General features: G+C 40.0%; 1 protein-coding gene across 5 annotated transcripts in view; it reads right to left on the bottom strand.

The window, feature by feature from the left end:
• Window positions 1-8,419: 8,419 nt before the first annotated feature.
• The window catches only part of LOC132868290 (transcription factor COE3), a 122,912-nt gene continuing 107,902 nt past the window's right edge, over window positions 8,420-23,429 (bottom strand). For 2 of the 5 annotated variants that reach the window (XM_060901152.1, XM_060901151.1), the window contains exons 12-16: window positions 23,353-23,418; window positions 22,610-22,784; window positions 17,366-17,551; window positions 14,595-14,684; window positions 8,420-13,226 (exon numbers count right to left, since the gene is read on the bottom strand). In XM_060901152.1, coding sequence (XP_060757135.1) covers window positions 13,195-13,226; window positions 14,595-14,684; window positions 17,366-17,551; window positions 22,610-22,784; window positions 23,353-23,418 — 549 coding nt within the window. In that variant the 3' untranslated portion in view covers window positions 8,420-13,194. Of the gene's footprint in view, window positions 13,227-14,556; window positions 14,685-17,365; window positions 17,552-22,609; window positions 22,785-23,352; window positions 23,419-23,429 lie in introns of those variants that run through there. The other 3 variants (XM_060901150.1, XM_060901149.1, XM_060901153.1) reach the window with 2 other exon arrangements.

Here is a 23,429-nt window from a genome sequence, read left to right on the forward strand (position 1 = left end):
GTAGCTAGCAAGATATTGAATTTTAAAACTGGAGGTGAAACTAGACAGTTCAAGCGAGCTAGTTCACGTTTGCCATTTAGCCGAATACTGAATTTTAAAACTGGAGGTGAAGCGAGACAATTCAAGCAAGCTAACTATTGTTTACTAGCAAGCCAGATATTGAATTTTAAACTGGAAATTAAGCTTGATAATTTGAGCTAGCTAACTACTGTTTGCTAGCTAGCCAGATCCTGAATTTTAAACTGGAAATTAAGCTTGACAATTCGAGCTAGCTAACTACTGTTTGCTAACTAGCCAAAGACTGAATTTTAAAACTGGAGTTGAAGCTAGACAGTTTGAGCTAGCTAACTACTGTTTGCTAGGTAGCCAGATCTCATCTCATCTCATTATCTCTAGCCGCTTTATCCTTCTACAGGGTCGCAGGCAAGCTGGAGCCTATCCCAGCTGACTACGGGCGAAAGGCGGGGTACACCCTGGACAAGTCGCCAGGTCATCACAGGGCTGACACATAGACACAGACAACCATTCACACTCACATTCACACCTACGGTCAATTTAGAGCCACCAGTTAACCTAACCTGCATGTCTTTGGACTGTGGGGGAAACCGGAGCACCCGGAGGAAACCCACGCGGACACAGGGAGAACATGCAAACTCCACACAGAAAGGCCCTCGCTGGCCCCGGGGCTCGAACCCAGGACCTTCTTGCTGTGAGGCGACAGCGCTAACCACTACACCACCGTGCCGCCAGGTAGCCAGATATGAATTTTCAAACTGGAAATTAAGCGAGAAAATTTGAACTCGCTAACTAATGTTTGCTAGCTAGTCAGATCCTGAATTTTAAACTGGAGGTTAAGCTTGACAATTCAAGCTGGCTAACTACTGTTTGCTCGCAAGCCAGATATTGAATTTTAAACTGGAAGTTAAGCTTGACAATTTGAGCAAGCTAACTATTGTTTGCTAGCTAGCCCAATAATGAATTTTAAAACTGGAGGTTAAGTTTGACAATTCGAGCTAACTAACTAATGTTTGCTCGCTAGGCAGATCCTGAATTTTAAAACTGGAAAGTGAAGCGAAACATTTTGAACAAGCTAACTATTGTTTGCTCGCTAGCCAGATATGAATTTTAAACTGAAGGTTAAGCTTGACAGTTCGAGCTAGCTACTTAGTGTTTGCTAGCTTGGCAGATTTGTTTAAAGACATAACTATCACAAGGGTAGCAATGCAGATTTGGGTGATATTTGATAACCAGGTCAACATTTCCAAATTAATATCTTTAACCAGACAAGAATCCAGGACACACACCAAAAAAAAAAAAAACATACTTAAGGAATGTACAAAACCATCAACAGAGTCTAAAATAAGAAGACAAATCAGGCAGAAACTAATCACAGGTGTCGAAAATAAGTGTACCTCGGGGAATGAAAGTGGCTGCAAGAAAACAAGGTGACCATTTTTTGAAGCTGTGATGCATCCTGGGAAACCAAGTTCAGCACTGGCACATGACAATGACCCAGAATTTCTCATCTCATTATCTGTAGCCGCTTTATCCTGTTCTACAGGGTCGCAGGCAAGCTGGAGCCTGTCCCAGCTGACTACGGGCGAAAGGCGGGGTACACCCTGGACAAGTCGCCAGGTCATCACAGGGCTGACACATAGACACAGACAACCATTCACACTCACATTCACACCTACGCTCAATTTAGAGTCACCAGTTAACCTAACCTGCATGTCTTTGGACTGTGGGGGAAACCGGAGCACCCGGAGGAAACCCACGCGGACACGGGGAGAACATGCAAACTCCGCACAGAAAGGCCCTCGCCGGCCACGGGGCTCGAACCCGGACCTTCTTGCTGTGAGGCGACAGCGCTAACCACTACACCACCGTACCGCCGACCCAGAATTTGTTTTCCTTTTTTTTTTTCAGGACTGACAACCACAGATTCTGTGTCTGTTAGTCTGATTGTAATTTTTTTGCAGCTTCTTTAGCTGATATCTTGTGTTTGTTCCGATGGGGAACAGAAATGATTCTCAGATTCTTTCATTATTATTGAGCCATTCAGATTTATTTAAGATGTACATTTGGCACTAAAACAATTAAAACTGCAGTGCAGCTATTAAAAAAGTGTTCTTTTTTCAAACCGTCATTTACTTCTATCAAAAGGTATGATACAAAAAATTAGGAAACAGAAATCTCAAATTCGACGAATGCAAAGCGTGACACCATCCCACGTTGGTGTTTCATCAGGGTCGAGTTTGTACAGTAAATCCTTGAAAGCTCAGATCGTCCGTCAACTCAACAAACAAAGCAAAGGGAACTAGACCACAGCAAACAAGAACAGTTGAAAACTTTGCAACAAGACAGAGAAACACCAGCGTACATGCAGGCGAAGTAGTGAAGGGCTAACACGAAACAGGTGAACACACTAAGGTAACAAATAACCGACAGGACCTGTTCATGCCAAGAATGAGAGAAGTGTTTTTCTTTTTAAAAGGTTATTCATCAGATTTAGTCAGAGAGAACATTCCGACAATTTATTTCAAAGTCAGCATCATACAATAAAGTGTGACGGAAACCATTTCCGGAATATTTCAGATGACGATGTGTGATGAAGCAGTCAATCCTTCGAACAGAACAGTAATGGATAGAAACACAATGAGTCGCATCTTTGAACACTTTTTTTCTTTTGGTCCCTTGGACATTTGCTTAACATTTGAAGATAGCTGATAGCCCATCCATGACTTATGTGTTTGGCTGTGTGTGTGTTCTTTGGCTCTGTGTGTGTGGTGTGGTGTGTGTGTGGGATAGAAGATACACAAGGCTCTGATATACTCCCACACACTCAGCAGATAACACACAGGCTTCCTGTACGTCTGATATGACCTCTGATATCTAACAGCATCAAAGTGTTAGTGAGGGCTTTAGAGTTCAAATGAACTGCTGTTGTGCTTTTTGGATGCATGTGCACACACACACACACACTACAGAAAGGACCAATATGTAAGAGCTTCCACGAACTGCGTTATTTTCCCAAAACTTAAAATTTTATCGAGTCCAGTTCTACGATTAATGATGTTGTTGTTGTTTTTAAATGATCTATTTAATGCATAAATTATTCGAAGCTTATTAGATGGTTTTCGTACATGGCATGCAAATGTGATTTTATTTGAAATTAAAAAGTTATGGAAAGTAAAGTGGAGTATAAAACCGCTTGCAATGTGCCACAGAACGTTTTCATTTAAACTTTGATGTTCAAAATAAAAGAAAAATCCTTTTTTTTCAACTAATTGTAACAAATACAGTCATTAGGCATCTTTGTTTTCAATTTATGTTTTTTTTTAAGATAAAATCTAACAGTGTGGCTCTTGACTCCCTTTTTCTTTTATCCAAGCAGACTTTTATGTGATATCTTTGCAAGTCGAAAAATTTTTTCGTATTTCCTGTTATAAGATTACAATCAACCAAACATAACATCCATCCATCCATTATCTGTAGCCACTTATCCTGTTCTACAGGGTTGCAGGCAAGCTGGAGCCTATCCCAGCGGACTATGGGCGAGAGGCGGGGTACACCCTGGACAAGTCATTGGCCACTGGGCTCAAGCCCAGGACCTTCTTGCTGTGAGGCGACAGTGAAAACCACGACACCACCGTGCCACCCCAAACATAACATTCTTAAACCTATTTCTCGCGATTGTTCATCATTATAAACATGAAATTGTCTTCACCGATGAGCAGATCTCATCTCATCTCATCTCATCTCATTATCTCTAGCCGCTTTATCCTTCTACAGGGTCGCAGGCAAGCTGGAGCCTATCCCAGCTGACTACGGGCGAAAGGCGGGGTACACCCTGGACAAGTCGCCAGGTCATCACAGGGCTGACACATAGACACAGACAACCATTCACACTCACATTCACACCTACGCTCAATTTAGAGTCACCAGTTAACCTAACCTGCATGTCTTTGGACTGTGGGGGAAACCGGAGCACCCGGAGGAAACCCACGCGGACACGGGGAGAACATGCAAACTCCGCACAGAAAGGCCCTCGCCGGCCCCGGGGCTCGAACCCAGGACCTTCTTGCTGTGAGGCGACAGCGCTAACCACTACACCACCGTGCCGCCCGATGAGCAGATCAGTTTTGCTTATTTCATTTTTTTTAAATGCAAAATGATACGGTTTGAAGTTGATGTTGGTTCGTTGATGTCGTGTTTATAGTCATGTATATTCAACCTGGTAAAGATAATACCAAAAGTGTGTTAACCGTCATCAAGGTAATCCGTGTTTCTTGTTCCCCCCACACGTTTGTTTCTCATATAATTCCGTATACACTCACCGGCCACTTTATTAGGTACACTCACACATCCACCTGCTCTCTTCTCCAGTTCTCTAATCAGCCGATCCCTTGATGCGGCAAATCATGCAGATACAAATCAAGAGCTTCAGCGAATTAATGTTCGCAATATTCAAACATCAAGATGGGAAAAATTGTGATCTCAAAGTGAAGTGTGACTTTCTTTCACTGTGGCACGGATGTTGGTTTGAGCCAGATGAGTATTTTTGGTTTGAGTATTTCAGAAACTGCTGATCTGATCTCCAGGGATTTTGACACACAACACTCTCTGGAGTTGACACAGAATGGCGTGGAAAACAAAAAACAAACACTGATTGAGTGAGCGACAGTTCTGTGGGTGGAAACAAATGCCTTGTTGGGAAGAGAGGTCAGAGATCAGAAAATGGACAGTTCGAGTGGTTTTTTTTTTGATAGAGTAACTCATGTAATCACTCTTTACAACCGTGGTGAGCAGAAAAGCATCTCAGCATGCAACAGCAGAACAGAAGAGCACACTGGGTTCCACTCCTGCCAGCCATCTTAGAATCAAGAACAAGTTCCTATTAAAGTAGCCGGTGAGTGTTTCGTGTGTTTCAAAAACACTACAAGTGTGCTCACTGTCCCTAAATCAGACAAATCAACAATTTTTTAACTGTTTCTGAACAGGATTTCAGAACATGCTTCTGAAATTCACTCATTTCCCAGTCAGGTCCATAAGTATTTGGACAGCGACCCGATTTCTTCGTAATTTCTTCCAGGACTTTTCGGTGTTGCTGTGCTCGCCAATGCATTCCATCTCTTTTAGAACGAACCAGTTTGTTGACACCTGAAGTTTCTGATACCTCCCCGATATGTTTTCTGTTTTGTTTTCTCAGCCTAAAGATCGCCTCATTGACTTGTATCGACACCAATTTGGACCGCATAATGAGAGTTTCTGTAAACAGCTAACGAATGCAAAGTCAATACTTGGAATCGACTCCAGAGCTTTGATCTCCTTGTCAAGGAATAATGAGGAAACAGGCCATGACTGGTCATGAAACTGTGAATCAGAGAGTCGTCCGATTACTTTTGAGCATGTGAAAATGCAGGGATTGTCGGTTCGTGTGGTATTTTTATTCAGTGCTTGAATTGAGGCCAAAAGTCTGAACTTCAATCGCATCTAGATTGCTTCGTTTCAAATCCGTTGCGGTGATACACAGAGGCAAAATGACGAAAAATTGTCTAAGTGTCCAAATACTTATGGATCTGAGTGTAGGTTATGAAATGTGTGGGATAATATTCTGATCAGTGAAGGAACTATTTGTAAAAAGATATATGAAAATGCTTGATCATGAAAAGAGGAGCCCTGTGATGACCTGGCGACTTGTCCAGGGTGTACCCCGCCCTTCGCCCGTAGTCAGCTGGGATAGGCTCCAGCTTGCCTGCGACCCTGTAGAAGGATAAAGCGGCTAGAGATAATGAGATGAGATGAGATGAAAAGAGGTGCAATTCAAAGAAGAAAAAGAAAAAATGATCTTCGCAAATATTTCAAATTAAAAACTGCACTCAGGGTGACGTTTATTCACCGACACTAGCTCGCTAAATATATCAGTATTGCGATGCTAAGCTGTGAAATCTTTTGTTTAATCGTGATAGATGTGTTGACTTTTTGTTGTCCTGGGATTTTGGTTGGACTGCGAAAGGAAATGTTCACAGAAGAGTCTCCAGTGTCACTGCATTGTAACAGTCAGACGAAAAGCTGTAACTTGATTTCATCCATTTTTTTCTTCGCTTTGCTTGATATGTGTGTGTGTGTGTGTGTGTGTGTGTGTGTGTGTGTGTGTGTGTGTGTGTGTGTGTTCCAACCCGAATGCTCTTGTTCCACCAATCCTGATCGAAAGGTGATTGATTGCGATCTATAAAGATTAAAAAGTGTGATTTGGATCCGACTTTAAAACAACATCCCATGAGCAGAGGGGGTCTGGCAAGCGATTCAGTCCAAAAGGTCAAAACCTTGGAAGGATGAAGCTCTGTGAAAAGTGTGGAGAGAATCCGAGCGTCATGCTGAGAGTCACGGCAAAAAGAGCGACTGTTTTATCTCCGTAAAAACACACACAAACGCGGTCCATCTCACTTGAAATCCTGAGGGCTCTGAGAAGTCAGAGTATCACATGACTGTATTTTAATCCAATTGAATTTTACTGTGTTTTTATTTGGCTTTGTATTTTTTTGCCAGGAATGAGATCTGGGGGAAAAAATTCTGAAGTCTCAAAAGTAAATTGCTTTTAACAATTATTTCGATTTTCTTTTATTTTTTTCTGTCTTTTTTGGCTTTTTTCCAAGTTAAATAAATTTCGAAAATATTCCAGAGATTAAATACCATTGAATTTATTTATTATGTCTTAACTGAGGAACATATATTTATTGATGAAGTCAATTTTTTTTTCTTTTTGGATTTTCGTGACTAAAGCAACAATATTTGGAGAGAGAACCAAGAGAATCTTGAAAATTTTATAGAACCTTGAATATTAAATTAACTTGCATTTATTTATTTATTTTACACATTCCACTCAAAAGGTCTGGAAGTCTCAAACTAAAAACCGCAGAGCTCTAAAAGATTAAAGCGAGACGGCCTTTCGATTTCATAAAATTGGTGAAATTTAGTTCGCTCTGAAATGTGATCATTGTGATATATGTTTATTTCTGTAATATCTCACAAAATATCAGGTCGTTCTGTTCTGTGGCTGGGAAGTTATTTAATTTGAAGGGATTAAAGCAAATAATGTGCATGAAATCGCTTGCTTCGCGCAGTCAAGCAGACAGAGGAAGTCCGTGTGCGCATGCGCAGGTTTACCTTCTTCTTCTTCTTTTGGGTTTTACAGCAGCTGGCATCCACAGTGTTGCATTACTGCCATCTACAGGTTTACCTTTGAGCGTGCACTGACAGTTCCATCATTCTGTCGCTAAACGAACAGCTGATCACACCGAGGTGCTCGCTGAGCGCCGATATTTATTAGTTTGGTCCTGCGTTTCCTTTCCTTCGTATGTAGCATATCGTCTTTACTTCTTGCTTTCTTTCTGTTACTGTAGTCGGTCTTTCACGTTTCATTCGCACACTCACGTCCTCCGTTTTTCTCTCCTGTTTCAAATTTGTATCCCACAATGCCTTGCGCGAACGGGGAAAGCCCACCACGTCATGCATGACGTAGTATCTTGAACTGGATCATGCTGAAGCAGGAAAAAATAGGGGGGGAATTTGGGGCCATGTGGCTTGAAATTCATTAATTGTTCTATTTTTAAAAAAACAAATAAAATTGGAAGTCTGTGATTCGAATTCAGTAGCTTTTGGTTACTAAACAAAATAATTGGGTGTCGGGGAAAATTCTTTTTATGATTCACACCTGAAAAATCTGAAAGGCGGTCTAACTTAAATAAAATGAAATTTATTTATTTATACTGCTTTTTGATTTGTTTGTTTTCCTGTCTTATATTTTCTTTTTTGCATTTTATTGTCTAACCTTTTTTTTTACCATCTCACTTTTTTGTCTCATCTTTCAGTCAAGTCTCAAGTTCAAGTCTTTTTCAAGTTTGGGATTTTAGTTACCATGGAGATTTTGAGTTGCCAGAACATGACCTGAAATTCTCCAACTAAAAACCAGAGAGCTTCAAATTTTTAATGAAGGAAAAAAAATTGCATTAAATTCATTTTTTACAATGGGTCATTTTCTTTCTTTCTTTCTTTCTTTCTTTCTTTCTTTCTTTCTTTCTTTCTTTCTTTCTTTCTTTTGTTTTTGTATGTAATGTCGTTTTTTCTCAGCTTTTGCTTTTGTTGCCATGGCAACAAGACCTGTCTTAAATTAAATTGCATTTAATTCATCATTTCATTTTATTGATTGCCTTAATTTTTTACTCTCTTTGTGTAAGAATTTTTTTCAAATCTCTGCTTTTTTGACTTGAATGGCTCCGTTAAACGTTGCTTTAAAACTAAACCGTCTCGTCGCTGCTTTTGCTGTCATTCAGAAAGTCATCCATTTTGAAAGACACTGGTTTTTTTTCTTTTCAAGCCAAATGTAATCTTTATTAGTCTGTTTCTGTACAAAAACCACGTATCACAGAAAAAAGAAAGAAAGAAAAAAAACATGCATTTATGTACAGCACATTTATGTGTGAGAGGAGACGAAAGGGTTCTCCTCAGTTCTAAAGACATTAATTAAACATTGTGCTTTTGATATACTTTCAATATATTTCAATATTTCACAAAGATCAGAAAGCAGTACCTCTACCCTTTTCAACATCGGGAAATTAAACGGAAAAGGAAAGTCAAACCCGGCATTCTTACATCCTAAAGCGCAACACGATGACAGGATCAACAGGAAGGAAGTGTGTGTTTGTGTGTGTGTGCGCGTGTGTGTATATATGTGTGAGAGACTAAACTTGTGTTTGTTTGTATCACGGCTCAATATGTGACATTCAACATCAGTCTTTTTCACACATCCAGAACATAAATAGTGATGACTTCATTCCAACAGGAAAGTTTTCCTCGTCGAGTGATTTAAAGGCAAAATCAGTACTTTTTTTTTTCCCAAAGATATATTTCGTGTCCTCACTCAGCAACTCCCCCTAATCTTTTATATGAATTTACATCTAAATTGACCTGTACATATATTTATTTATACCTGCACTGTTAGTGTTCGGTTTCAAAATCAGCCTCGGAGACGACGTCATATGAATCAAACCTTCAATATCATCTGAAAACTCCGCTCAAATAAATAGCTTGAAATTTATCATCAAAATGATTTGATGCACTGCGTTTCGTATCGATCTCAACGGGTGATGTTGGAACGTTTCTTTTCTTTGTGTGCGTTCCAAGCTACCGAGCATGAGGAAAAACAACAGACGCCTTTTCATGTTCGTCTTTTGTCAGCGACAACTAGCCAGCTAATTGTGACTGGAACTACGACTGACATTTATTTACTTCTGTATCGATTAAAGACGGGAATATATCTGGATGTTGATTGGTCGATAGTAAATAGGAAATCATTTTGACACAAGTTACGAACTTTCTTCGATAAGATTCTACGAATGGGGAATGGGATACAATGTTTGTCCTGATGCGAACAGCTGCAAAGTATTTATCGTTGATTGATACAACTGAACAAACCATTATCCTGCTCGCAGATGAAAACAAAAACAAAATGCAGATATAATTGATTAAAAATTCGCTTTTTATTCCAGAACTGGTTAGTTGTTTTGTTGACGGCAGATGTTCCATGAATCTCAAGGTTAGGTTAACTTTATGCAACTTGGTGCAACCATCAACTCAAACATCGCGAATATTTCCTTTCAAACTACATTTCTACGATTCACACAAGAATATTTTTCTTCCCCAAGTTTCACCCACTGAGATCAACGCTTCTGAGATCAATTTTTCTGTCAGATTCCCAAATATTGCTTGTCTTTGTTTTTTCAAGCACAAGGCTTCATTTGTACATTGTTCGATTTCAAGAGTTCAGTGTCGACACTCAATAAACTGTCAAACCAAAAGGAAAACATCTCTAGACTGTCAACAACCTCAAAAAAACCTCAACATGTCCTCAAAAGTGATGTTGGCAAGACTTCGTAAAGTGAATGAAAAATTTCAAACGGTTCATGTTTGCAATACAAAGTCATTCGAAGTTCGCACTTGTAGCTTTCTGTACCAGTCAGAGGTAAAGGTAAGTTGAACTTTTTTGATAAATCTCTGTTGTGTAAGAGGAATCAAATGCTTTATGATTAAAACGTTGCTTATTTTCCGATAACTGAACACACCTATTGTGTTTTGTTTTGTCCTAACAGAGCTGGTGAGCTTCTGAGACTTGAAAGACAATAAACATACATTTTTTCTCTCACTTTATTTGGATGGTCCATGTTCAAAGTCTCGTAGAACATTTCTCGGCTTGTTCCTCATCCTCTCACATGTTCATGTAGACTCTGAACAACAAGGGGTTGAGAATCTGTTCATAAGCTGCTTCCAGACAGTCTAAAGACGCTTTCTAAAGGGTCTCCATTGGACATTGGGTTATTGAAATACAGTGTCACTGTTGTTCTTTTTCCTGGTGGTTCTTTTTTAATAAGGCGTGGCCACAAATTAAATATATTAAAGCTTGAAGTTAAGGTCATTTCGGTATTGAGAAATGAAATGTGTTGAATTGTACAGGTGTAGCAACTAAAACCTCATCGTGGAGATGATTAGATTTGGATATTACTCCAGGGCTTTCCCCAGAAAAAAAAAAAATAGTATCAGAGCAGTGCTACTAATGTGGAGCCCTGGCCCGGCCTGGAGGGCCCCAAAGGTTGTGAAAGGGGTCCGTGGGAATGCTTCCCTGGAAAATTTTTGAAATTAGAGACTTCAAATGGTGCACTCTGGTGGCATCTGGGGCTGATTTTAGTACAATTCAACATTATTAAATTTGCTGTTTTTTACCTTGTCAATATGCAAGGGGCGAGATTAAAGGGCAAAATTAGATTTGAAATGAAAACACTTCGTCGCATGCCTCTTCATTTTCCAATTCCAGGATGCCAGGAACTGAATCAAGGTCAAATCATGCAACAGCGCCATCTAGCGACCAGCACCTATAACATGGTTTTCTGTATGGTTGTAAATGGCAATCAGTGCATGCAGTGAAACCCTTTATTTTCACTTCGAGGTTGAGTACCAGGATAGCCTAGACCTATATATTACAATATCTTCCTCTTTCTATAGTTATTACTCATTTTCAGAGTGGAACAGGAGATATTTAGGTGTGGAAAGTCCTCTGCATTGTTCAGTTTATGGTACTGATTTTTGTGTGTGTGTGTGTGCGCAAGTGACAGTGCGGCGCTGACGTCGCACAGTGCAGCAGAGCACCCACCGCATGTACGCGCTTTGGGGAAAGCCCTGTACTCTATTATGAACTCGATTTCATGTTTCACAACAATGAGATGCTTAGTTTATGGCTTCAGTATGTTAATTCATGGCCACACAAAAAAAAATCAAATAAAAATAACCACCATGCCACTGCAAAGTCTTTCCTTGTACCTGATAAGATTTGATCTTTGCTCGACTGAAAAAATTAACTCACTTCATAACTGCACAACTTCCACTCTGCATTCTGGATTTCAAGTTGATTTGCATTTAATGCATTTTGCATAAGGAGTCAACGCAGGTTGTGTGCAATGATGCTCGCAGTCATGTCACGTCTAGTGCTCACAAAAAAAATAGCATTTTGTCACCTTGAAATTTTCAACAATGTGAACATTTTTTTAAACCAAAAGGGCTTTGAACCATCATAGTCAGACAAATTTCTCAAAATCGATTCTTATCTCCTCGACCCTGGTGTTTTTCCTCCAACCTCGGTTCAGTTGCCAAAACTCACCACTATGATGCGTCATGACATGACCTTCAAAGATTAGCGCATGGAAATGGACGTGATGTGCAATCAATCATTCAACTCAGTCATCACTCAAGTAACAAAATAAGTCAATGTGTGAGAATATACTCGGATTGGTGCATATTTGTGGAACTCTTTTCCATTTGACCGCGTTTTTTTTTTTCGTTTAAGATACATTGCTCTTGTAAGTGCCTCAACGAAAACAGTGCAGTTAGAAAGAACAAGGAACATGTCACGAGAACTCACAGGACGAGGAAGGCGAACGAGAACGCAAAATGCTGTTTACAAAAAAGAAAAAGTTCAATTTACAAATTAAAAAGTGTTTGTTTTTCCTTTACAAAAGTGATGTAGAAGGACATCCTGCTTTTCAAAAAAAGCAGGTGACCCGACATGGAATTTTTCTGCATTTTTTTTTTGTTTTGTTTTTACAAAGAAAAAAAAGATTGACTTTTCACACTTTTTTTACAAGATCTAAAAGGTATTAAGACATCAAGAGATATGTGAGACTATAATTCAGGCCTAAATCACCAAAGAAATCTCCAAACATACTTTTTTTTTTATAAATACATACAAAAAAAAAAATCACAAGAAGTTCAACAATAATGTCTGGTACCTAAATGTGAATAAAGTTGCAGAAAGCATTCCTGGTTTAAATCTAGCGATCCACACACCTGCGACTCTAAAGTACCTACACACTCATCGACTCGATTCTTCAAATCTTCGAGCTCAACCTGGCTGTTGTGCATCTGGATCAGGTTCGTAAGATCTTTCTTGAAATTCTGGATTGATTTCAATGGTAGAAAATGAGCATGGAGTAGAAATTTACGTTGGCAAGACTTTGTACGAGCCGATGAGAAATTTCAAACGGTTCATGTGAGCAGAAGAAGAGGGAAGAAGTTCGCACTTGGAGCTTTCTTGATTTATCTTCTCACTTTTACTTCTTTTTTTAACGAGCTTATTCCTTTTTCCATTTGGCTCGCTTCATCATTACATGATGAAGTTCATGAATGTGAACTGAAATTAAACAAGATCCACTCCGCATGCAAAGAAAAAGTCTGGAGCCGATCCAAGCTGATCCGATCCGAGGATCGCGGCTGCATTTTTCCAAACTGTTCAGTTCGCACTGAAATCATCTCCAATCCTGAATTCTAGCTTTGCGTTTGTGGATTCGGCTGCAAAACAAGTCCCTGAAGACGACAATCAAAGGAGACTCGATCCAACAGAAAATACAAACAAAAGACTTTTTGTTCATTTTTAACCTTTTTTTTTTAAATGCACTTTGTCCAGGTTGTCCAGGTTGTGGAAAAGATTTCCTTGTTCAAAAAAAAAACCCAACCCTCCATTAGATGATGATGATGATGATGATGTGAGGATATTTACGAAGATGACATTAGAGTCGGTGAGTTCTTCAGAATCTTGGAGTTTGATATTCATCAGTTGAAGCTCAACGGGCGCAAACTTCTCCTCCTGCTTCACATGGGAGGGACGATGAGACCAGCCATGGCTGCAAAACAAGACACAAACACAATCAGCGACCAGCAACGCACTTTTGGTTCATAACTTCACTTTTATTTCAAATACCTTCTGCAAGATGTCAGACCACGTCCTAATCCAAAGTAGACATTTTTTGTTTGTTTAAAAACTATCTTCTATGTCATTTTCAACCAGCCTGAGATTCCAAGAATTAAACGACAAGGTCACATGACTGACACGTGATCATTCAAATTCAATAGTCTGCAGTTCCATCAAAAATAATTGGCCTCCATCATTATGTTTTAAATCATGCAAAAAAATCAGAAATATCAAATCGCAAAGCAGCTGATTAGGGTGAGATCATGAAAGTCAAACAAAGAACATTTTTATTTTTATTTTAGTCATCAAACTAAACAGAGTTCCTGCTCAACTTTTATCTTGATTATACATGTTGCTGTCAATTAAAGGGGAGTTTTTTTAACAATGTAAACAAATTAATGTTTTTAAAATGCTTGCACATCAAATCAGATCTCATGACAAAAATTCTGAAAAAAATTCCAAAAAATTTGAAATATTTCAATCATCTCAAGCAAAAAAAAAAAAAAAATTCAATCACCATTTTTTTTTTTTTGGGGGGGAAGGATTTGGTTAATGGATCAATCTTTTCCAAGAAACATTTTTTTTCACCTCGAAAGTGTTGTTTCAATATTTTTTCTTCAATCTCTTTTTCTTCATTTGACTTTTTTAATAAATAAACAAATAAATAAATAGATTTAATGAATTGGAATGCAAATTTCATCCATAAATAAAAATCATTTTATATGACAAAATGTAAGCAATATTTACCATTATAATAACAGATTATAGGCTTGCTAGATTAGGATTTTAAAAAATTTAAATTATTTTCAATAAATCAAATAAGATTGTAAAATTATAGTTATGGATTAACTTAATTTTTATTTGAAATTTAGAATCGTTTTCGATGGTATCTCTGGATTCGACTGTACTGTACTATCCTACACGATATGAAGTCATGATTTTTTTTCATCAATTCTCTGGAAATTCTATAAAAAATTCTTGAAAATGAAAATTATATTCAACGTCCTCTGATAAACCCATATCACAATAATAGTTGAGGAAAAAATATGGTTATGGATTGACATTAACCTTGAAATTTTCGAGAAAATTTAAAAAATTCAGTGTAATTATTTTCAATCGCTATTACAGTGACAGATCAGGAAATAAATCTCATAGTTATGGATCAACTTTGACCTTGAATATTTCTGTATGGTGTACTTTTCTGGTTTTGATTCATTTTTGTCGATCAGGACGATATAAACCTAGGTGCTCTCGGATCGTTCTCATTGGCTGAGAGGCAGGAGAGGGGCGGGGTGCTCACCCTGTAGGCTGCTCCCATTGGTGCTGGTGCAGGTGGGGGGCGGGGAGGTCTGAGGCCGCACGACGGGGGCGAAGGCGCTCTTCTGTTTGACTGCAGAGATCATATGAACAGGAGAGAATGAGGAAGAGGAAGTGATGGAGGGGGAGAGGGAAGAAGTGAAGAAGTGATGGATGCAAAAATTAAAATGCAAAAAAAGATGATTATGATGATGATGATGATGATGATGAAGAGGAAGGATGGATGGGGTGAATAAGGGTGACTGAAATCCACACACATGCACATGTTCACACGTCCACACATATGCACGCACACACACACACACACACACACACACAGGTGACTGAATGAGTGAGCAGGGAATCGGAAGGACGCTCATGCTGGTTATTAGGGCTCGGATGAAGTGCAAAGGGACGACTGGAAGGGAGCAGGAGGATGGGGATGCGAGAGGATGCTACCGGAATGGCAAAGTTGATCCATAACTTACATAATCCATAAGTTACATTTTTTATAGAGTATCACACATGATTATTAAGAAACAGCTCCACATTTAACACAGCAATAATGATGAAAAAAATCCCAGCTTGTCTTTCAGTACAGTCACACACAGATGAAAGAACAGAAAAGGGAAAAACACAGCATGACATCAAACATGCATTCGCATTTTCTTCGAACAAAAGAAAAAAAAACGACCTGGCGAATCTACCCACGATTGCGTTTAAGAATACAGATTAGCCGAAAGCACATTCCTCCTTGAAATGCTAAATGTATTTTCCCAGCCAAGTCGTCCTGCCTCCCTTGTGCTAAAAGCAAATGAAATGAAACCCTGTCGCTTTGCTCGCTGCCGTGACTGCCAAACATATGCCAATCAAATGAAACACGAGTCCTGTGGACAGAATATATGAACTGAGTTACAACAACTCAAGTACTTAAATGCACAGCTGAATTACCCAAGAGGGTGTATTACACATTCATCACGGTCCGACGTGCCTAAGTAGAAGCATGTTGTTTGAATTTCATGCCACTGACATATAAAGGACTAAATTATAAAGCAATGTGAAAGGAGAATCAACACTGACAGATCGACATCCGTGGACACGGCAAGCCACATGACAGGCATGTTAATGTGTTAGTGAGGATGAGGATGAGGAGGAAATGAAAAAGAGTGTCAGTAATTAGTAATGGTGAGACTTTTTCAAAGTGGAAACCATCTCTTCCTCTTCGAGCAACAAGCGAGGCAACATTGGATTTTGTAGCCTCCGTGTAAAGGTGCCCAAGCCTTGGAATGTACATAGACTTTGATTCCAAATAACTGAAACCAAGTAGGTTGCATAAGAGTATAGATAAATGATACAACCACACCTGTACAGGTAAACTACAGCAACAGGTATCGACTACAATAACACATCATACCAAACAGACTACAGAAATGTCTCTTCTGGTATACTTCAAAAAGACCTGTATAGGTCAGGTACTGGAGTACCGACCTTGGCAGACTACTGGGTAAACAAGTCAAATACAGGAATGAAATAATACAAACCTGCCCAGATAGATGACTAAACCTCCTGTGACATGAAACTCAATAAACACTGCAGCACCTACTCAGGGAGACCATAGATACCTCAATATAGGAGGAATTCAGAAGCACCTGTTCAGGTCAACTACAAGTAAAGTACTGGAAACACCTATACAGGTAGACAAAAGCACCTGCCCTTGTAGATTACACTTACAGCTGTGCCAGTAAAGCATCGCAACAGCTGGTCAGGGAGACTATAGAAGCATCTGTGTCGGAAAACTACCAGTTGACTTTGGTAACACCTGGTCAGGGAGACTACAGAAGCATCGGTGTAGAAGAATTATCAGTCGACAATGGCAACACTTGGTCAGATAGACCATGGAAGCATCTGTGTCAGAAAACTACCGGTCAATTCTGGCAGCACCTGGTCAGGTCAACTACAGAAGCATCTGTGTCGGAAAACTACCAGTCAACTCTGGCAACACCTGCCCTTGTCAATTACACTTAAACGTGCTAGTAAAGCACCACAAGACCTGGTCAGGGAGACTACAGAAGCATCTGTGTCAGAAAACTACCAGTTGACTATGGCAACGCCTGGTCAGATAGACTACAGAAGCATCTGTGTCGGAAAACTACGAGTCGACTATGGCAACACCTGGTCAGGTAGATTCCAAAAGCATCTTTGTCGGAAAACTATCAGTCAACTTTGGCAACACCTGCCCTCGTAGATTATACTTATACCTGTGCCTGTAAAACATCACAAGACCTGATCAAGGAGACTATAGAAGCATCTGTGTCGGAAAACTGCCAGTCAACTTTGGCAAAACCTGGACGGGCAGACTAAAAAAATCCACCTGTAGGAAGGCCATCTACTTGTGTAGATGAAGTACTGTAACCTCAGACATCTGATCAGGAATGTGACATAAGCACCTCAACAAGCAAACTACAGCTGCACCTCTGCAGGTCTCGAATCTCGCCACAAATGTACATGTCACCAAATAACTCAAACAACACATTCCCAAATATGTACCCAGTCTACTTACTACATCTTGAATTGTACAGGAAGATGTCAGCTATACCTGTCCAGCAACAACTCGACAGGTATTCTCCAGCCATGGTGCTATTGATCAAAGGCATTTATGCTGGACAGGTAGGCTACAGCAACACCTGTACAGGTATTCTACATCCATGGTATGGCTTATCTGATGTTATTGTTGCATTGTTGTTCTTGTATAATGCTTGGTTTGTGTTCACTCACTTGCGTAGGGCGAGTTGGCAGTGGATCCGTTGAGGAAGCTGGGTGAACCAGGCACACCAAGGTTGGTCATGCCAGCGGCTCCGTAGCCGTTCATAGTGGAGGTGATGGTGTTGTAGTTGGACTGTTGGGGCGTGGAGCTTGGCACGTAGCCACGAGGCGACACGCTGTTGGAGTTACGTGAATAACCTACAGTATGGGACACAGACAGCAGGCTTATAACAGACTTTGTTATTAGAAATAAGTGTGTTGTTATAGTACATTTTTATAAGTTATGATAGCCAAATATATCCAGTGAGGCCTAACCAGGACACACTGTTCGGATGTGTGTGTCAGGGGAGAGAAAAAAGAGAATGAGAAAGAGTGTCAGTGCTGCCCTTCCACTTATCCTCCTAACATGTGTTTCCCATTCTCTCTGTCTCTCTCTCTCTCCTCATGTCCTGCTGAATTTCTCAGCAGGAAGGCCATTGATGGAGTGCTGGCCTGCTGGCTGTGTATCAAGAAGAAAGAGCGCCAAGACACACACACACACACACATACACACTCATGCATGAGCTCAAGTGAAAGCCAAGCTTGCAGAGTCTTCACATTGTCTGAATCCTGAATACTGACAGGTGGAGCTGGACTATCTCATGTGTGTTCAGTAATCTGATCTGCTTCATTCTTATACAATGACAGCATCTGAGGACATGGCACCTTGACATCCATACACTGTCTGAGAGGTCATAGCATGGATGCTTCAAAACAGGAAAAGATCATCATTAAGGACCTGTTGAGATCATGAAGTCCATGCTTTGAGATGAAGCAGCACGTTTAAAAGAACGGTGTGGTGTAATGGTACCCCAAGATCAGCCAAAATAGGTGTCTGAACTTCAGTTCTTTAGTTCTGCACTTGAGGTGAACATGTCAGGGAAGCTATTACAGATACTAGCTTTGCACTGCCTAACTCATCATAAAATGGTTAGACAGTATTGGCAGCATTGATTTTCAATCATGATTTTTGATTCGATTTCATCCCAAAAGAAGAAAATATCGCAGATCACTATAGTAGCTGCAAAACCCTTTGCCCTTTGTACAACCTTTTGTCTCCTGATCTGGCCACAGGATTCAGAATCTTAAAGACTGCTATCTCATTGGCTCTCAGCAGTGTATACATACTTACACAATTGACATTTATTGTGTTATGTTTTTAAAAAATTATTTGAGAGAAAGAGCAAAAGTATGAAGAAATGACAGAAGAAACAGAGCCAAATCTTTTAATCAGTGTATATAACTGTAACACATACAGTACAAAGGATAACAGCACTTGCACGTAAGTGTGTGTGTGTGTTGGGGTGTTTTAATGCTCTTTTCCCATGACCTCATGGGGTTCTGTAGGTGTTCTTTCCTGCTTGAATGAGGAAAGCAGATGAGCAGAGAGAAGGATGAGCAAGAAGAGAGAGAGAGAGAGAGAGAGAGAGAGGCATCAAGGGAATGACTGGGGTTATTTTCTGTCTCCCTCCATCTCCTCTCTCCTCCTCTATCATTGTGGCGTGATCTGTTCATCTCTCTCTTCCTGTCAGTGAGAGACAGAGCTGGTGGATGAAGAGAACCATGGCTCCTCAGAGCGGATATTGAAACACTTTCCTTCTCTTGCACACACCTCCTTATATTGCATAGTTATGAGGACCAAATGTTCTTAAAAACTTTTATGAGTCTTTCACAAACTTGTTGCTCTGGGGACTAATTAAACCTGGGGTAATAATTACATTGTCCTCTATATGTGTCAATGCATGATCCTGAGGGGAAACAGGATTGTTGTCCAGGCAACGTCTACAGTCCCCATGACACTGGAGTGTGAACAGGGTTGCATCAATGGATGAAAAAAAAAAAAAACACACATATTTATAATCTGAATCTTAACCTCTGGAACCTGAATCTTAACCTCTGGAACCTGAATCTTAACCTCTGGAACCTGAATCTTAACCTCAGGAACTTGACCAGATCTCAACCTTTAGAAACAAATCAGACATTAACCTCTGGAACCCAAATCTTAAGCTCTGGAACTTGATCAGACATAACCTCTCGAACAAGGGCGGCACGGTGGTGTAGTGGTTAGCACTGTCGCTTCACAGCAAGAAGGTCCGGGTTCGAGCCCCATGGCCGGCGAGGGCCTTTCTGTGCAGAGTTTGCATGTTCTCCCCGTGTCCGCGTGGGTTTCCTCCGGGTGCTCCGGTTTCCCCCACAGTCCAAAGACATGCAGGTTAGGTTAACTGGTGACTCTAAATTGACCGTAGGTGTGAATGTGAGTGTGAATGGTTGTCTGTGTCTATGTGTCAGCCCTGTGATGACCTGGCGACTTGTCCAGGGTGTACCCCGCCTTTCGCCCGTAGTCAGCTGGGATAGGCTCCAGCTTGCCTGCGACCCTGTAGAACAGGATAAAGCGGCTAGAGATAATGAGATGAGATGAGAACCTCTCGAACCCAATCAAACAATAACCTCTGGAACATGATTTGAAATAACCTCTGGAACCCAATTACACTTAACCTCTGGAACCTGATTGTGCTTAACCTCTGGTATCTGATTATGCTTAACCTCTGGAATCCAATCAGATTTTAACCTCTGTAACCTGATCAAACTACCTCTGGAAACTGATTACACTTAAACTCTGGAACCGGATCAGACATAACCTCTGGAACCTGATGACGCTTAAACTCTGGAATCTAATCAGACATTAACCTCTTGAAACTGAGTCTTAACCTCTGGAACCTGATTACATTTAACCTCAGAAATCTAATCAGACATTCACCTCTTGAACCTGAGTCTTAACTTTTGGAACCTGATGACGTTTCACCTCTGGACCCCAATCAAACATTCACCTCTGGAATCTGATGACACTTAATCTTTGGAATCTAATCAGGCATTAACCTCCTGAACCTGAGTCTTAACCTCTGGAACCTGATTACATTTCATCTCTGGAACCCAATCAGACATTCACCTCTGGAACCCAAATCTTAGCTTCTGGAGCCCAAAGCTTTGGCTCAATAACTCTTCCTCTCAATAACTGAACCTTAACCTCAGTCATGTCAACCTTCACCTCTGTGACGCAAACTTTAACCTTTGCCACTTTTTGACTCTTTCACACTTTTCATTATTGGATTTGAAAAATGTCCCTCCCAACAGTCCCAAAGCGATCTTGTATGTCTTGGGAAAATTTGTTTCCAACAAACAACTGAATGCATACACACATAAGCACTTTAATGAATAGCTGTGTGTGTGAAGAGAGCAGGTTGTCAAACGTGGTGTGTAAATACTGCGTTTTTTATTCACACAGTGTCGTCTTCGGCATCTTTCCACTCATTAACAGTATCCTTCTCTCTCTCACGCACATATACATGCACGATACACACAACCCACAAACAGATCCATGCACGTGTTTCACAAGAGACGCTCATGATGAGTGGCAGCTCTGAAGTGTGTGTGTGACAACCATGTCAAAACAATGCGACTTAATCTCAACCAACCCTCATCCCAAAAATCATTCATCACACTGCTGCAGGATCTCGCTCTACAAATAGATACATCCCAATATCGGGTCGCGCAAAAACAAAATTGTCACAAAGTCAGCAGCTTGTTAAAAAAAAATGGCTGACAAGACTGTTCCTTCACTTTGCAAAAAAAAAAAAAAGAACTCTGATGAATTGCGATTTTTTTTTTTTTTTGCATTTCGTGAAATCATTGCTGTGGTCGAATCGATACAGTTCGCTCAAATTCAAATCACAGGTTTATCATAACGCGCTCGCCTTAGTACGTTATCGTTTCCGTAGCAACAGCTCATTCAAAGGGACTTGTACTTGGATGTGCTCAATAAATGAATAAACAAAGGAAAAAAGTTTTTGTCAAATACTTGTAAACAAATATATAGTTTCGGTGGTGGTAAAGTTTCAGGAATAATCTTTGTTTATGTGACATTTTTGAAAGGAGTCTCCAGCGATAGGTTTTCCAACATGGGGAAAGTCTGCAGTAGACCCCGAAGCCGTTTGTTTTCAGGATAATGGCTGGCTGATGAAATTATTGGCTGGCTAGCTGACTCAGCCAAAACCTTAATGGCTGCTGCAGCCACCAAAATGTTTATGGCTACAAATGGCTGATACTGGACGTCACTGTGTGGCATATATCCGGGCGAACGGATCAAACAAATGGGGGGAATAAATAGCAAATTACCACAGGTCCCCTGGTCTCTTACTTCATTGTAAATATAAATCTAGCAAGATTGTAGTTCAATGCTAATAATAAGCTAATCTGGATTGTTCGAGGAAGGCATCTAGCTATCTACTCTCACTAGCAATGACCAGTGAAGGACTGGCAGCTATCTTACTATGATGAAAGTAGAGTGGTGGAGTACTTTTTTTTTTTATCAATCTCGAAGTATGTGAAACAAACAAACAAACAAAAAAAAAACCTTTACATTTTCCCTCAGCAGTGGCAAAGAATGCAGCCATCTCGTCGATATCGGAGTCGATTGATGCTCTGGGTGGGTTCCCGGGTTCCCCAGTGTATCGTGGTAACGGTGTGAGGGGCAGGAAGCCAGACAGGTAGTCACAACGGCAAGCTTGTGGTGGCTCTCTGTGCTGTGATATCAGTTCTAAATCTCTACAGTGTATGCCTATACGTCTCTATTGTGTTACTACTAGTGTGTACAGTTGATCATGTTTGTGTCACTTTTCTTGTAGCTCATGATGTGGATAAACCCATTATTTGATGTACACAATTCTTAGTGGCTCAGCCAAATTTTATTAGATAGCGGCTCAAATTGGCTTAAAAAATTATTGGCTGGCGGCGGCTCAAATTCTAAATGGCGGTTTTAGCGGCGCCTGGCGGCGGCTTCGGGGTCTAGTCTGCAGGACATCCCGATCAGAGTTATTCCTTCGCTGTTTCGTAGCTAGCGCTGTAATTTTGCAAGCTAGCATTAATTCACGCTAAAACAAACTCAGTGTGATGTCCTTTTATCAAAGCCAAGAAACTAGCAAACAATTTCTCGATATTTATATCGTACTGAGTAAATTTACATTGTTATATTGTTTATTGCTGCTAGCTGCTATGCTACATTGGAACAAATTTTGAGAAACCCGGGAAATGTTTTGTGACGATCTTACAATCTGGATAATCAGCTGTGTTCTAACACATGTCTGATGAGAGCTACTCAGGCCAGACACACACACACACACACACACACACACACACACACACACGCACACACACACTAACCCTGGTCGGCTTGTGCGGCCTCGGAGATGTTGACTGCGAGCTGGCTGCTGAACGAGTTCACTCCCATCATGCCCGAGTGCGCACTCGATCCGGTCAGAGAGGGCAGCTGGTTATGGCTGCGTGGCACACTGTACAGAGCCTCGGTGAGATCGGCCGCCCGCTTCAGGATGATCTCCTTCGAGAACGAGAGAGAAAACTTTCAATATACAGTCAGTTCCAAAACTATTGGCACCCCCTATGAAAATACAGTCGGAGTACATCAAAAGACTCAGAGGTTGTCTTTCAGTGATTGAAACCTGATCTCTTTTTTTTTTTTTGTGATACGCTTTATTTTCCCCAAAACAAAAATTTTCCTTTGAGATTTATTTTCGGATATTTATGTATTTTCAATTCACTGACTCTTCCTTTCAAGTCCAAATTAAGTATTAATTATGAATCTGGTTTATTTATTCATCTATTAATTATCATTTATTAATTATATTTATAATATAGTATAATTATAATTTTATACAGTATATAATAATATTTTTTATATTTTACATTTATTATATTTTTATATTTTATATATAATTACATAATTTTTTTCTTTTTAAATGATAATATATTCTAATTCTAATTATATTATTAATTATAAATCTGTCACCAACTATTTAAGTCATTATGATCCTGGGGTTAAACTAATAATAATAATAATAATAAATAATAATAATAATACATTCAGAGCCACAGTCATGTGAACACACCTGATTATTATGAGGCATTCCATAAAGAGCTTCCACCAGGTCTGCTGCTCTCTTTAACAGCACCTCCTGTACACACA

This window comes from Neoarius graeffei, chromosome 20 (assembly GCF_027579695.1).
Source record: "Neoarius graeffei isolate fNeoGra1 chromosome 20, fNeoGra1.pri, whole genome shotgun sequence".
In the NCBI taxonomy this organism is placed as follows: domain Eukaryota; kingdom Metazoa; phylum Chordata; class Actinopteri; order Siluriformes; family Ariidae; genus Neoarius; species Neoarius graeffei.